Source organism: Blennius ocellaris (assembly GCF_963422515.1).
Source record: "Blennius ocellaris genome assembly, chromosome: 6".
NCBI lineage: Eukaryota > Metazoa > Chordata > Actinopteri > Blenniiformes > Blenniidae > Blennius > Blennius ocellaris.
This window is the reverse complement of record NC_137655.1, coordinates 28,642,410-28,657,673: the sequence shown is the minus strand read 5'-3', so window position 1 is coordinate 28,657,673 and position 15,264 is coordinate 28,642,410. Positions and strand designations below refer to the sequence as shown.

Sequence of the window (15,264 nt, the reverse complement as noted above, 5' to 3'; positions counted from 1 at the left end):
TTAAATATCCACTAATCATCAGCGAGGAGTTAATTATGGCATCAGTCATTTCCTTCCTGTCTCTCAGATTGTCCCTCTGGTGTTACAGGAGGAGCAGTTTACGAGCTTGAAGCGTTTATTTTCTGAGGTCATCACATCAGTTGGTTTTTTGTAGTTTATTTCGTTCACTGCACCACCATATGACAAAAAACTGGAAATCAAAGAAACTAAACACAAACACTTCACAGGATGAAATGACATTTATTCATTGCAGCCGGAGGAACCCGGCTCTTAAAGGAGAAACGCGACTCGTTTTAACCTCCAGTATTTCCTGTTAATGTGGTTATGGAAGGTGACCTGTGTTAGCGCTTACTGACTTGTGGCCTTCTCCCTTACTTCCTGGAGTGAAGAGAAACAACAAGGTGCAAAACAACTCCATCATGGCATACATCAAGCTCAAAGCTCTCTCAAGAGAAAGCATATTTCTACATCTATTAGCATTAATGTTTGTTGAAGGTAAACAGACATTTCCTGTAAAGCAGAGCGTTTACAGTTATGTCTATACAATGGTAGGTATGTGAAGACCGCGGCCGCCATTTTCTTCCCGATTCATGATCAGCATTTTGGTCAGTGATGCTGTGTCTTCCCCGGAAAACCTTGAATGACGTAGTCGGGGAAACTCCTCGTCACCCACCATTTAAAATGTTTCACTTCCGTCAACATTCAGATCGTCACCGAAACGTATTCAAGAACTCGGTCGACTTCAACACATAAAAACAACTTCAATGGATTAAGTGACGCTTCTGAAAGTTAAAACAATGTAATTTGGCAACATAATTGCAAACAAAGGTTTCTGTACCAAATATTGAGTTCTGTTTGTCTGATGTATCAAATACTTATGTCATGCAATACAATGGAAATTAATTATTTAAAAATCATCCACTGTGATTTTCTGCATTTTTGTTTTAGATTCTGTCCTTCACAGTTGAAGAGTACCTTTGATACGAATTACAGACCTCTACATGCTTTGTAAGTGGGAAAACTTCAAAAATCAGCAGTGTATCAAATACTTGTTCTCCCCATTGTATCTTGATTATTAAAGAAACTACAAGTAGACCACGCCACCCCCCTAAAGCTCCTGCGTCTACTGAACACAAATATCCACGTTAACATTGAAATTTTAGAGATGCACTCCATGTTTTGATTACTTTTGTAAGGGTACCCTATGTCGGTTTTTTTCGATTTTCAAGCCAAACGAAAGTAAGGGGGTATGGTTCATTCTTGGCCTGAGTTTCTCTTTACTGATCTACATGGGACTTATAGCATTGGAAAACTTTTCCAATATCATAGTCTCGAAACTGACTTTCACACGATCATTCAAAGACAAAATTAGTTGGCAACTTTAGAAATTTACAGTGAAAATACGAAACTCCTTAATTGTTCAAAAAATGTATTGTTTTATTAAAATGGTAAATAAACGTATAACATGTTCCCAATTTATTTGGGCTTTAAAATCAAACATAACCTCCACACTCCATATACTGAAATAACATTTTTACCATCAGAACTTTGACGACATATTTACAAGCATATCTTCAATATGCAGAAGAAACCACAAAGCTAGTCCAGCAGCAATTCTACATCACCACCACTTTCGACTTTGGGGTATGCATGAAACCATATCCCATGTTTGGAACAACCAAGCCAAAAATGAATAGCACATCATCTTACATGTTACATTCCACATCGTGTGTGCATACATGACGATGATAGGGAAGAAGATGAATGGCTCAGGCTTCTCAGAAATCTTGTTGGAAGCAGGATTGATTGGCTCTGGCTCTCTCTAAGGAGTACTCTCCGGTAAGCATTACGATTGAGCACTACACTGCCAAAAAAATCATGCTGGAATTTCTTGAGAGACTTCTCCTGATGCAGTATCTCAACAGTGCTGGAGAAGATCAGCAACTGGCATCTTAACCAGTGGAATCAAAGAAGATTATGGCAGACCTGATGATTTCCCTGACAACAGATCCCCTGTTACCAGATACCACGTGGTCTGGGCCGGTGTCTTCGCCCCCCTGGTCTGGGTCATGGCTGCCGCCCGCCTCATCAGAGCTGTCGCCTTCGCCTTCGCCTTCTCTGCCCGCCTCGTGGTCCACTGGGCCACCGTTGCCTCCGCCCACCTCGTGGTCTTCGGAGCCGCTGTCACATCCGCCTACCTCGTGGTCCTCTGGGCCGCTGTCGCATCCGCCCACCTCATGGTCATCTGGGCTGCCGTCACATCTACGCACTTCATGCTCATCTGGGCCGCCATCACTGCCCTCCAGGACTCAGCTGTCACAGCCCCCACCATCACCGCTGCTTCTCGTGGGGCCAATTTCTGCGCATTCCAGTCGAGGCCCCGCTTTTGTCCGCGGAGCCGGGACCGGACCTGCCCGGCTGTTCTATCCCCAGAGAAGGTCTGTTGGTTCGCCACCGCCGCTGCCAATTCGGCCTTCACCCTCCTCTGCGGAGCCGGGATCGGCCGTGCCGCACTTGGTGCCCACCCCTCCTCCACTTCCAGAGCACGGGATGGCGACGCCAGCTGGGCCAGCACTGAGCCCGAACTGTCCTCCGGCATGTTTCCCCAACTTAACAGCAGCATTCCGAGGAGGCCTTCCTACCTCTCCTCCTGCTGTCGGAGCGCTGCCATCAGCTCTTGGTTCTTCTCTGCCTGCTCCCTCTGCCGCCGGGTAAAGTTAACAAGCAGCTGGGTGCACATCTCCTCCGTCGTCTTCTCTGGGGCCACTGCTCCCAGGGCGCTCATCCGTGCTCTGTGGGTCCAACAGGGAGCCAGTGTGGCAGTAGAGCATGCCACCGCTGGGGTCCCCCACAGAGACGCAGAGTCACAAGTTTCCACCACTATACTTCTTTAATTAAAGTAAACTCACACATAAGCCCCGTTCCCACCGCACACAAGTGCCGGGACGGAGCGGTACAGAGCGGTACGGAATAGAGACCCCGACCGAAATTTCCACTGCAGAGAGGAGCTTAAAAAGTGGGCGGGGCTTATGAGCTCCGCAGAAATGTGACATTACAACAGAAAAGAAAGTCGTCAGATCTAGATCTTGTGAATCCTCTGTTGTTGTTTACATCCTCCACTTTGCACTGTTGTTTTTTGCAGCGGAAAAAAACCCCCAAACTGTTACTTTTTGCAGCGGCAGAGCTGCAGCCGCTTCCGTGTTTGTGAGAGAGCGAACGCTCCGGCCACTTGCCGGTGACTTGGGGCGACTTGCCCCGCACTCGAGCGCTCGGGGGCGTGGTAAGTGGCCGGAGCGTTCCCCCCGGTTGGCTGAGGCACAGACACGGGAGTCTTGAGCTTTCTGCTCAAACGCAGGAGGTTCTCCACTCCGGCGCTGATCGCGGTCCGGCAGCTCAGCGTCGGAACACGGAGGCTCCGAGCTCCGAGCTCCGAGCTCCTTTTCATCGCTTCCGCGGTCCGCCCCCACGATATAGCGCCACTGACCGCGGCTGAACAGAACACTGACCGCCTCTGGGAAGCGGAGCTGCCGGAGCGCGGTCAGCGCCGGACATGAAAGCTCCAGACTCCCGTGTCCCGGACGCGCATCCACGCCACGGCGAGCGCTATGCTGCAAACAGAAAACTCCAACGTGATGCAAAGTCCCTCCCCCCGGTCTCCCCCTGCCTCAAGTCCGCTCTTTCACCACAAACACTAAAGTTGAGCGGCAAAGAAAAGGAAAGGAAAATAAAAACAACCAGAGCACAGCTGACCACACTGACAGCAGAGGATTCATCCAGCCGACACATTAAAATATTGAGGGCGTGTAGTAAATCACTGACCAATCAGCAAACAGCTCCTCAACCTCAGACCCGTTCCATGGTCCCCGGCACCCCAAGTGGTCGCCTTTGGAGCGGTCTGGAGCGGTTCAGGCCGCTGTGCGGTGGAAACGGGGCTATAAAGTCTGCACACAGGCTTGCAGCCTGTGTCTTCCATCTGGCTGCTCCTCCTTTTATGGGCAGAGAGGTGAGGCAGCCCACCTGATTCACATCAGGGCTTAATCACCTCTCTGCCACAGCCTGTTTCCACCAATTGAAAGAGGTACCAGGGAATTTCAGCCAGGTATGCAGTAAGATCTTCAACGTAATGCCAAAATCAGGTGATGTTGTATTCAGCACCCACAGTTATGTACCCAGCTCTGATAAGGCGATGGAGCAGCTGAGAAACAGACTCCAGAGTCATCCGCTTCTGCGAATACGCCAAGAGTCAGCGCTATAGTTATGTGAGGGTGAAGAGCCCCGACATACACTATGCTTCAACAATGACCAATCTGAAAGTCTTCTTTGATACAGGGACTGCAAGCAAAAAGTGGCTAATTGACATTGGCGAAATTGCACAAGGTTATTCACCAGAACACTCTACAGCACTTCTGGCCATGCATGCATTTACTGGGTGCAACACAACCAGTGCATTCAAGGGCCTCAATAAAGTGAAACCAGTTAAAACAATGCTGCGGCTGCCCAAGTTTTTTCCCATACTGTCAAAAGTTGGAGATACGTGGGAGGTACCTGGGGACCCCATGGGCGATCTGGGCGAGTTCATCTGCACACTGTACAGCAGACCTTGTACTCAAAATGTGAATGAGTTGCAATTTGTGAAGATGAGCGAGTTTTGCACCAAAGACGACAACCACTTAAGTTGATCGAAAGCGGTTGATATGAGCAAACTTCCCCCATGTCGGAGAAGTTTGTAGCAGCACATCTGGAGGGTAAATTACAAGTTGGGATCTGGAAAAGAGCCCACAAAGCAAATCCAGATATTCCTGAGGCGAGTGATGGACATGGTTGATCCTGGCAGATGGGAAGCTGGAGATTCTTTGGTACGAAAGATGTGTGCTCTCCCAGCAGTTAGCAGACATTGCTGAAGGCTCAATGAACATTGGTGATGAAGATTCAGATTCTGAAGCAGTCAACACATCTTCAGATGTGGACAATCTCAACGGAGATAGCTTGGAGTCTGACGAGGACTAACTGCACGGGACAAGGGCTGCAACAACAAATCAATAAAATCGATTATTAAAAATGTTGGCAACAAATTTTACAATCGATTGGTTGTGTAGCCCTAGTCCCTTGCAGTTAGTCCTCGTCAGACTCCAAGCTGGACAATCTCAACGGAGACAGCTCGGAGTCTGCTGAGGACAAACCAATCGATAAAATCGATTGAATTCGATTATTAAAAGTGTTTTTATAAAAATATTTTTTTTATCGATTCGCTGCGTCGCACTTGGCCTGTGCGTTTGCTCTCTCGGTCACATCAAAGTTGCGGCGCGGCACTCAAGCTAGCCAGCTAGCTGCAGGAGCGTGCTTCGATGCTAGGAGACGTCATCGGAGCCGACTGGCGTTTTCTCTTGGAAACAACACGAAAGTTGCGGTGTGGCACTGGAGTTAAACGGCCAGCCGCCGTTTAAAAAACAACAACAACTAGTGCAAAGCGGAGGATGTAAACACCAACAGAGGATTCATAAGGTCCAGATCTGCCACCCGTCTGAGATTACTGTTGCAACGTCACATATCTGTGGAGCTCTAAACCCCGCCTAAATCTTAACCGTACTCTCTTCAGTGGAAAAACACACCACATTTGGCTCTGGCTAGCTTTGCCATACTGCTCCTTACCGTCCCTGCACTTTTTGTGCAGTGGAAATGAAGCATTTCTTAACTAAGGGAGTCTTTAATCAATTCAAACTAAAATGTCTCACTGAATATTTAACCTATTTTCACAGTGAGATTTGCTGTAAAAAGCAGACATGTAGGCAAGATCTTGGTACATTTTGGTGGAATTGCGAAGAGGTGATGGAAAACAGGAAGTTACCAAATGAAAGGCACAGCTGATTTCAAGACAAAATATTCAGTCTTGTAAATGGATCACATTTCACTTTACTGACTCAATATTATGTAGGATAAACACAACTAAGATGCACAGAAGCACAAAAATCAAGGTAACACGACCAAAACCTGCAGATGAACGTGTGATTAATAACATAAGGCCCCAGTTGTACCTGTTTGAGCAGGAACAAAATGATTCATAACAAATCATACTGCGATCATTGTGCACACCATTATCACATATAGGCATATCCACTTAATATTGTGTAATTTTAAGTGGAATTACACAAAAAAAGATGCATTACTACATGCATTTTCAAGTGAAAACATAAAACATGTTGATTTATTAAACCCAATTTAAAGTACACCGTTTGCTCTTTTTATTAAATCATGAGCCATAATTCTCATATGGTAGAAGTGCTTAGTCACAATTTTGCCCGAGTGAAATAATAGTTTGTGGCTCTTATAATATTTAAATATGCCTCTTCCTGCACGAGTGGGAAATGCAGCAGGAAGGCATCAAGTAGAACTAGTGAAGGTAAAATGCACCATACAAATAATGCACCTAATATAATCTGCAAAAATACCTGTGCAAGACTATAAATCAGGGGTTTCAAACTCAATTCACCTGGAGGCCGCTGGAGGCAGAGTCTGGATGAGACTGCCTGACCGCATCAGGGATTCCACAATCAAAGTTGTACAAAAAAATCCTCCAACGTCATTAACCGTTTTTATTATTTCTTCTGAACATTAAGTGTCCTTAACATGAATGGAACACTGAATGAAGATCATGAACAGTTCTTCTTAACATAGCTTCTCTTGCCAACTCCTTGCTGCCAGAGACTTGGCAGCACTTCTTCTCACAAATCTGAGCCACATTTGGCTTAAGATAGGAAACAGTTCAAATCCTCAAAATGTCACGAAATATATGCAATAATTGAGTTAATTACTCAAGATATTGAAAACTTCCTTTATACCAACTGCAAGCACCAAAGGCTTCATTTTTGACACTTAAAAACAATAAGACCACCATGCCATACAAAACCCTCTTTGCTCCTGGTTACCCACCCACAACTAATAAACTATAGCCCGGTTCACATGGCAGGATTATAAAATTGTCAGCAGATTTCCCAAACCTAAGAGACCGCACGCATAGCTATAAATAATCACAGGTTTAACAGTTTTGGCCATACAGTGGGTGGCGTACAGCCACTCGGCAACATCAACACACCATACACGAACTAATTTCACTTGTGAACATCCCCAGATCAGACGGGAAATCTTGCAAAACCTTGCGAGAGCAAACATGATTCCAGAGTCAACAAACCTGGCAGACGAAGAGGATGCAATGGGGATCGTTTGTGGTGTGTTTTTCCCTCCAAAAAACACATTTTAAAAAGAAGAGGTGTTGGTTCGTCATGACAACTGTTTTGATTTTTGGATTTTTAAACTCCATGATATCAACAATGCATCATGGAAGTTTCTGTTCGTCATGCTTTAGATGTCATTATTGGGGGTTATATTAGGGTTGTAGTGTTGGTAATGATTGTGTTGTGTTTTGTGTTGCTTAGTTCATGCAGTTAGTTAATTTAGTTTATTGGTTGTGGGTGGGCAACCAGGAGTGAGGAGGGTTTTAAGTGTAGTCTCCGCCTGCCAAGGTGTTCCCATTGTTGTGTTATAATAAAAGCTTCTGCTATGTACAGCCAGGGATGTTTCGAGACTCTCTGGGGGTCAAGAAGGACTATGGGGCCTCCCGGCCCCAGAATGATGATGGATGAAGTCCAGAATGACGGATAAGTAAAGAAATACTTCATCAAATAATTAACACATAAAATAAATAATAAACAACGTAACTAGCTAAACTGAACGCAACAACAAAAAAACACAAATACTCAACATTTGAGATATGTATGGAAAAATTAATGGACATTTATTTGAAGTAACAACTTTAATGCTTCATGTTAATATTTTATTTAATGTAACATTTAGGATGTGGCAGAAATTGTATGGCTATATTACTATATTCCTACATTATCGTTCAATTCTAAATAGAAATTAGCCACAGTCTAGACTAAACTGACAGCAGGATTCATGCTGGTATCAGATTTAGTGTTTGACAATAAACACTTTATTCTGGGAGAAAATGTCATTGGCAGCAAAGGACTAACTTATTGTGTGACTATGAATGTACGTACATAGCCATTGGCAACAAGACTTAAGCAAAGCAAGCAGTAAGCAAAGCTGGACTACTTAAAATAAAGCTGTTAAAATTGGTGGAAAGTAAGAATAAATATGTGCCCTAAGTTTGTCATACCACAGAAGTGTGTTAATCACACTGTCAAATTTGAATGATTAATATATACATATATATATATATAGACTTTATGAATGTGTTTAGAAGAAAATGGCTGAATTCACTTTACACAGAGTTAAATGTGCAGTTAGCTTTTCTGGTGTTTGGTGGATGACTCAGAGCTTGGCACAAACTGTCTGGGACTAACTTTTTTACTTCTTCGTTGTGTTTGACAACAAGGACTGCATGTTGATGCAGGGTAGTAGTGTGGCCCATTAGGGAGGCTCCTGACGTGTCATTGTAATGTGTCCAGGGGTTTTTAAGTTGTGTTGCTGATATCTGCCGTCTGTCGTGGGCCCCTACTAGCAACTACTAGTCACCATCCGAGAGGGCCGTTCTAATATCAACCTTTCATATCAAGGTGAGCGCCACAAAATATCGTCTCCACGAGGCCAGTTGCGGTCCACGGACAGGGAGTTTGAGACCCCTGCTATAAAGTAATACAATCATTAAAACTGGATCTATGAACTATTAGAACTTCTCTGGCGAGACCATGCAAGTGAAAACAGACAAAACATAAATCAGGTCCAGCAGAGAAAAGATGAGCGCTTCTGAATCGCTTGTAAAGAGTATTGTTCAGTTATTGTTCTACTCTATCAAAACCTACGGTGCATAAGTTGATTGCGCTCGTGAGAACTTTTGCAGAAAAATGGGAGCTTGGAAATCATTAATTTGGGTCACATTAGCTGTCTGTACTTTTGTGGATTGCAAAGCTACCTCATCCAGATATACACTGCTGGCACACGTCATTTAATCTCCAAACATCAGAGCGAAATGGCTGCAGATCAGAGACCGTTAATGCAACGAGGCCAGGAAGAATGTGTGCATGGATTTAGCAGACTCACAAATCTTCCTTTCGTCTCCGTGGCTGCTTGCTGAAAGATGGGCTGCATTCTCTTACAAACCCCACACCCTGCAACCAGGACACAAAAACAAAAATAACAGAGGTTATCAGACAGAACTCAATGGAAACCATAACATTGTCTGTTACAGGTTGTAAACACACCGTTACAGTCATCCAGCCTGCTGAAAGTAACTGCATGAACAAGTTTCTCTGATTCTTGTTCGGTCAGAAATCCTTCAATTCAGATGGTCGGAAGCTGATTTTGTTATTGTCTTATTGTAGTTGTTGAATTTCAGGTGCGAGTCCAGAACGCCACCCAGATATCTGCTTGATCTGTTGTCTCAGTTCTCATTTGGGGTCACATCTTGGTGCATATAAACTGGCACAGCGTTCCCATTACTTCATTCAGGTTTCATGTCAACGGGACAATCTGGTCCTGGAACTGCAAACAATCTAATCAAAGTAACATAAAAGTGACCATAAAAATGCAGCGAGCTACTGGCACTGCAGAGAAAATCTGAAACATGAGCTGCAGCTTACTATCAACTGTGGGAAAATCTCCACTTTTCTATCCCACTGTTGGGATCTCACAAGACCACAGAAAGTTGTTCATTTCTAAGGAAGGACAATTTTCATTTGCAGACAAAATTACTAGATTACTATTGCAACAACACATCATCAGTAGGTAAAACTAACCTGTCTCACGACGGTCTAAACCCAGCTCACGTTCCCTATTAGTGGGTGAACAATCCAACGCTTGGTGAATTCTGCTTCACAATGATAGGAAGAGCCGACATCGAAGGATCAAAAAACGACGTCGCTATGAACGCTTGGCCGCCACAAGCCAGTTCTCCCTGTGGTCACTTTTCTGACACCTCCTGCTTAAAACCCATGCAGTCATGACATATGATTTGGGATGCAGGAATGTGATTGACCATCACACCCAGTGGGGTGTGTTGCCACAGCAGCACATGCAAATCCTCCCCCGCTTTGTGCTCAAAAGACACTTCCCCCATGCACTCAGCCAGTCACTGATTGGTTGATTCAACAAAACGCCTGCAAAAGCAGTCTTGCTGACTCTTGCCCGGAGTCTTCCCCCTGTGAACACCGGCGAGCTGCATTCCAGCAGCTCAGCTCACCCAGCGTTAGAGGCCTGCAACCAGGGCCTTCACTCCTCAACTCCTCTGCTGACCCGACCACGAGGGTCAGACCTTCCCCTGGTCCAGAGACCAGCACCCAGAGTCTGATCTCCCATCAACCAGGGAAAACCAACCAGTTTCTCCAGGACGGGACCGGGGAAACAATGCCTCACAGAACTTCTTTGTGTTTTCCTGAGCCTGCAGAACCAGCAAACCACAGTTAGCAGGAGGTGCTAACTACAGGAGAAGACACCAGCTTCCCTCCAGCAGGACAACAACCGAACTCCTTCAAGGAAGTGGTAACAACAACTGGGCTTTACCTGAGATTAGTTAAACCTGATGCTATGCATAGAACTGTTTAACTTTAATGAAGATGTGTTGATTCTGTTACAGTGATTGAGTTCTTTTGATAATGATATTAGGAGTTGTTACCAACCTGTAAACCAACGTTAGCTCTGCCACAGACACAGGGTCTGCATGCTAATCTTTGCTTTACTAACTAGTTAACTCACAATCCTACACATATCCCATCAAAGACAACATCACACAGTAACTGAACACCATCTGACGACTCCTGACGTTTTACAAAGAAAGTCTCATTCACATCAACTCATTCTAGAAATGGTCCTTTAGCAGAGACACACCAGAAGCAGATGCTAAAGACTAGCTTCCATGTTCCATTGTTCTCCAGCACATGGTCGAGACCCAGGACAGACTTCCTGTTCTCTGATAACCTCCATTTGAATGTAGTTTCTTGTGATCCGCCATCTTGTTTTGTAGTTCCAACACACACACACACACACACACACACACACACACACACACACACACACACACACACACACACACACACACACACACACACACACACACACACACACACACACACACACACACACACACACACACACACACACACACACACACACACACACACACACACACACACAGCTGTATATAGGTAGCTAGAATCCGTGTTTTATTTGTTTTCATTGTTAATAAATATAATGTTTGGAATCATACTTGCTGTGTCATTAATGTGCACAACGGTGAATGAAATGTCGACCTCTTCTGTGTCAAGAACTCCAAAATCCTTCAAGCTTTACTGTTAATTCTGGTAATTGTAATTCATTTAACTATGAATTCAAATTCCTGATTAACTGTTTAGTATATCTTATGAGACTGATATAACTGAATTGGCTATCATTTCCTGTTAAGACAGGTGGAGCTCCGAGATATCTGATACAGATCAGATTAAATTTCAATAACATAATTAATTCTCTTAGATAATTATTAATCATTATCGATAGCCAAACACAACATAAATGGGTCCTAGTGATCCTTATGAGGTAAGAAATACCTACACCACCCATTAACAGTTATTTACTTTACCTGTGGGATGTTTAATGTTATCGTGATATTATTTTTCGGCAGGACGAGAACAGGAAAATGTCATTGCGGCATTGATTGAGGAAGTATAGTATTACCAAGTAAGCTTCACTTTATTGATCTCTCTCACAGTATTCTTTCACTTCAAATGAGGAACCCAGCAAAGTTAGTAACAGTTTCAAGACAATATCCCCTGAAGAAGTAGCCAAAGTTAAACGAGTGCCGTAATTTTGATTTCATTGACTCACAGGGAGCGTAGAACATCATGAGGATCGGCCTCTCTTCTTTCTTCAGCAGCTTCCTGAAGTCCTTCAATGCAACAGAACAATCATCAGGAATATTTTTTTAAAAAAGAACAAAAACATTTCTAAAAAAAAAAAGAACAAAAACATTTCTAAAAAAAAACAAAAAGAAAAAAAAAGTCAATACTCCTAATAACCAAAAATCTTTGAAGCTGGTTGAACGTAAATAAACTCATTACAAATCTAATTTATCCATGTTCTATTCCCTATAGAACACAAACAACGTATTAGATGTCAAAGACAGTGGAATTGTATAATTCCTTTAAAAGTAGAACTGATTTCACAAGTTAAACTCCCTTAAATTGTCTAAGGCCCAGTACAACATTTCAAATAAAAATTAATCTGTTTATATGGGAATGTTGAAAACAATGTAGTCTTCATGTTGGGCCACTAGTGGGTGCTGTTGGTTGTTTTTACAATGAAACCACACATGCAGCAGAGAACCATATATTATCAAGGTCAACAATAGTAAGTAATCTGAAGCTGACAAAGATGTTGGAAGTTGGATTGTTATTATGGTGAATCAACTCTAGATCTACCATTGAAGTACATCTTCAGTCATTCACTGTCTCATTAGCCTCTGTGTTCGAGCACATGCCAGATTCTCCACATGGCTAAAAAAGGATTTCTTCACTGTAGCTGGAGAATCAGCCTTACATCAGTTTCTTTGATCACCTCAGTGTGCTTGGGTTGTTCTGGAAGAGAAAGGTATTCAACAACATCTTTCTCTGAAACCTTTCACAAGCGCCGCAGTGAGAATAGGCGAACCAGCGTGCTGTTCATTCAATTAAAGGACTTTCAGAATGACGTATGCACTTAAACTGCGAGTGCCTCAGGTTGTCAGGTAGGTGAATAAGTTGGAGGTTTTAAAGCCACTGACATCTAACTTGGCGGGGCCAGATCAGTGGATGGGATTGAAGGATCTGCAACTGGAGGCCCTGGAACCACGAAGAGCTCATCATGAAACTGTTTATCTTTCATTTGTTAGTTTGCCAAACACTCTTTCAAAAGTATTTTTAGGTAAGGATCTTCAAGAGACGAAACTAAACATTCAGAATACAGTCAGATCTAAAGCTTATAGATTTAAGATTAAGCAACTTACAAACTTTTTATTTAGAGTATCATTCCAGTCAACTGTTACCTTCTCTTTTTTGTCCATTGCATTTTTAGGCTCCGTTTATACGCCAATGTTAAAAATGTGAAAACACACCATTTTTGTATTTTTGTTTCAGAAAGTTTTGTGCTTACATGGCGATGTTTTGAAAATGTTGTTCGTTTATAGGGAAGGGGCAATGGCTCTGTGTGTTGATGCATACAGCTTGAATGTAGAATCCATGATAAAATTGTATACAAAATAATTCGATTTCTGAGAATTAATGGGGAAGACAACACTTGACAACACTTTGTAGCCGGTTTACACAATGTGAAAATTTATCATTTTCATTTCACAAAAGTTTTGGGCAACATTTTGAAAATGATGTCTTTTTCTATGAGAACAGCAGAAATGCTGAGACGATGTAGTTAGCATCTTGGGCCACTAGTTGGTGCTGTTGGTTGTTTTTGTCATGAAACCACACACATGCAGCAGGGAACAATCTGCTATTAACAATACCATTGGGAGAACACAGAGATTCTAGTGGACTGACCACCTCGTTGGACTTTTATTACGGTGACTGTCAAAATAAAAGTACCAAGTCCCAGGATAATATGGGGTCATGACACCATGGAGGCAAATATTGTTGTTGTCCATCTCCTCTTGGTTGTGTAGATCGTCACTTGTTAAATGAATAAATAAAACTGAGGTTAATTGGACAAAGCACAGGTGGTCTTGTCTCGCGGAGAAGCTTGTGATGACTTTAGTGCCTCATTAAACATTTAATAGAAGTAGAAAAAGGGAGATGGACCCTGCATTGCATCAACTTCATCACTGTGAGTCAACTCCAGGGTCTCCAGGTCAACCAACTTCTTAAAGGTTGCTTGTGTCAATACTTACTTTCTCCGTCTCTACGTGGACGACATCTTTGGCCTCGGGGTTTTCCTCCCACAGTGGAGGCCCTGATGGGTCTTTTAAAAATGCCACCATTGACTGAATAAAAAGGACAAAGGAAAAAAAAAAGTCAGTGATGAATCCGTGACAGTCCATCAAAACAAAGACGTCACTTAAATGATGCTGCAACTTGTCACAAAGTTATCCCGCGAACAATGGGATGAGTGTTGGTAATTTACATGAGCGTTGCCAAAACCACTCCTAAATTTAGTCCCAGCAATGCCGCGGGCTGCGGCAGATGGAAGCTGGTATAGATCACCCTGTTCGTGCATCCAAAGGGGTGTCAAAGCTATTTCAGTACCTTGGAGTGTCTCTGGTAAAGCTTCCTGTAAATATAATGAACCATATGTCTGCGGAGGCAACAGCAGGGAATCTTTCATTGAGCAGGGCGATAAAAATGACGTGTGAACACGGGCAGAATATTTAATGATCTTCGTGGAATTATCAGAAGTGCTGGGTGAAGGGGTCTTTTGGAACGTTTTGGAGGACTTTGCATCTGTGAAACAACTTAATATAGGTAACAGAACATTGAATAAACCTGCTGATATTTCAAATAATGAGAATTTCTTTAAAGTGCAGAAAGTCTTTATATTTTGCACTATTTTAATTGGGACTACCATTCATTTTTCCTCATTCTTTAATAAATCCTTATTTTATAAATTCTAACATAATTAGTATCCTTATGCTGGAGGTTTGTAGGTTTTCTAATGGTAGAATGGGAGGCAGAGCTTTTCAGTGTCAGTTAACAGACTCCGAACTTTTAAGGTTAGGCTCATGACTCTTTTCTTTAATAAAGCTTAATGTTAGAGCTGCTTCAGGCCACGCTGGAACATTTTCTAGTAAAGCTGCAACGGGTTTAGACTACTGAGAGATCAACACTACGCTTCTTTCCTTTTTCATTCATCACATTTTGATGTTCCACCTGTCAGTGGAGCTGGAAGTTTGAGGCTTCTGCGCTCATCTGTTAGTCTATTGAGTTGAATAGAGAATTCTAACCCTCTATTAATGCTTTTCCACCAGAGAAAACCAAGTTGTAGTTCAGGGCCAGTTCTTAAATGAGCACTGCCATTTTTCAACCGTTAATGGAGCCAAATGAGAGCCACGTCATTACATCACTCCAAAATGTGATGTGTCACTGATCTCACAATTTAGGCGCCGGCAGTGCTCATAGAAAAACCAGGAGATGGAATGTAACAGTGGTTTGGTCCAGGAACCAGGAGACGGACTGTATTCATCTGTTTGGACTGGGTCGCTCCATCTAGTCTGTCCTGAACCTCGGATTTAGACCAAAGAGACAAAAAACATTGCGTCTCTTCGTCACTCTATTGGTG

At 43.1% G+C, this 15,264-nt stretch overlaps 1 protein-coding gene across 1 annotated transcript in view; it reads right to left on the bottom strand.

Moving 5' to 3' along the window:
• The window catches only part of pdia5 (protein disulfide isomerase family A, member 5), a 147,415-nt gene that overhangs the window by 54,911 nt on the left and 77,240 nt on the right, over positions 1–15,264 (bottom strand). Inside the window, exons 6-8 of the mRNA XM_080498412.1 lie at positions 13,880–13,972; positions 11,833–11,893; positions 9,058–9,125 (exon numbers count right to left, since the gene is read on the bottom strand). Coding sequence (XP_080354538.1) covers positions 9,058–9,125; positions 11,833–11,893; positions 13,880–13,972 — 222 coding nt within the window. The remainder of the gene's footprint in view (positions 1–9,057; positions 9,126–11,832; positions 11,894–13,879; positions 13,973–15,264) is intronic.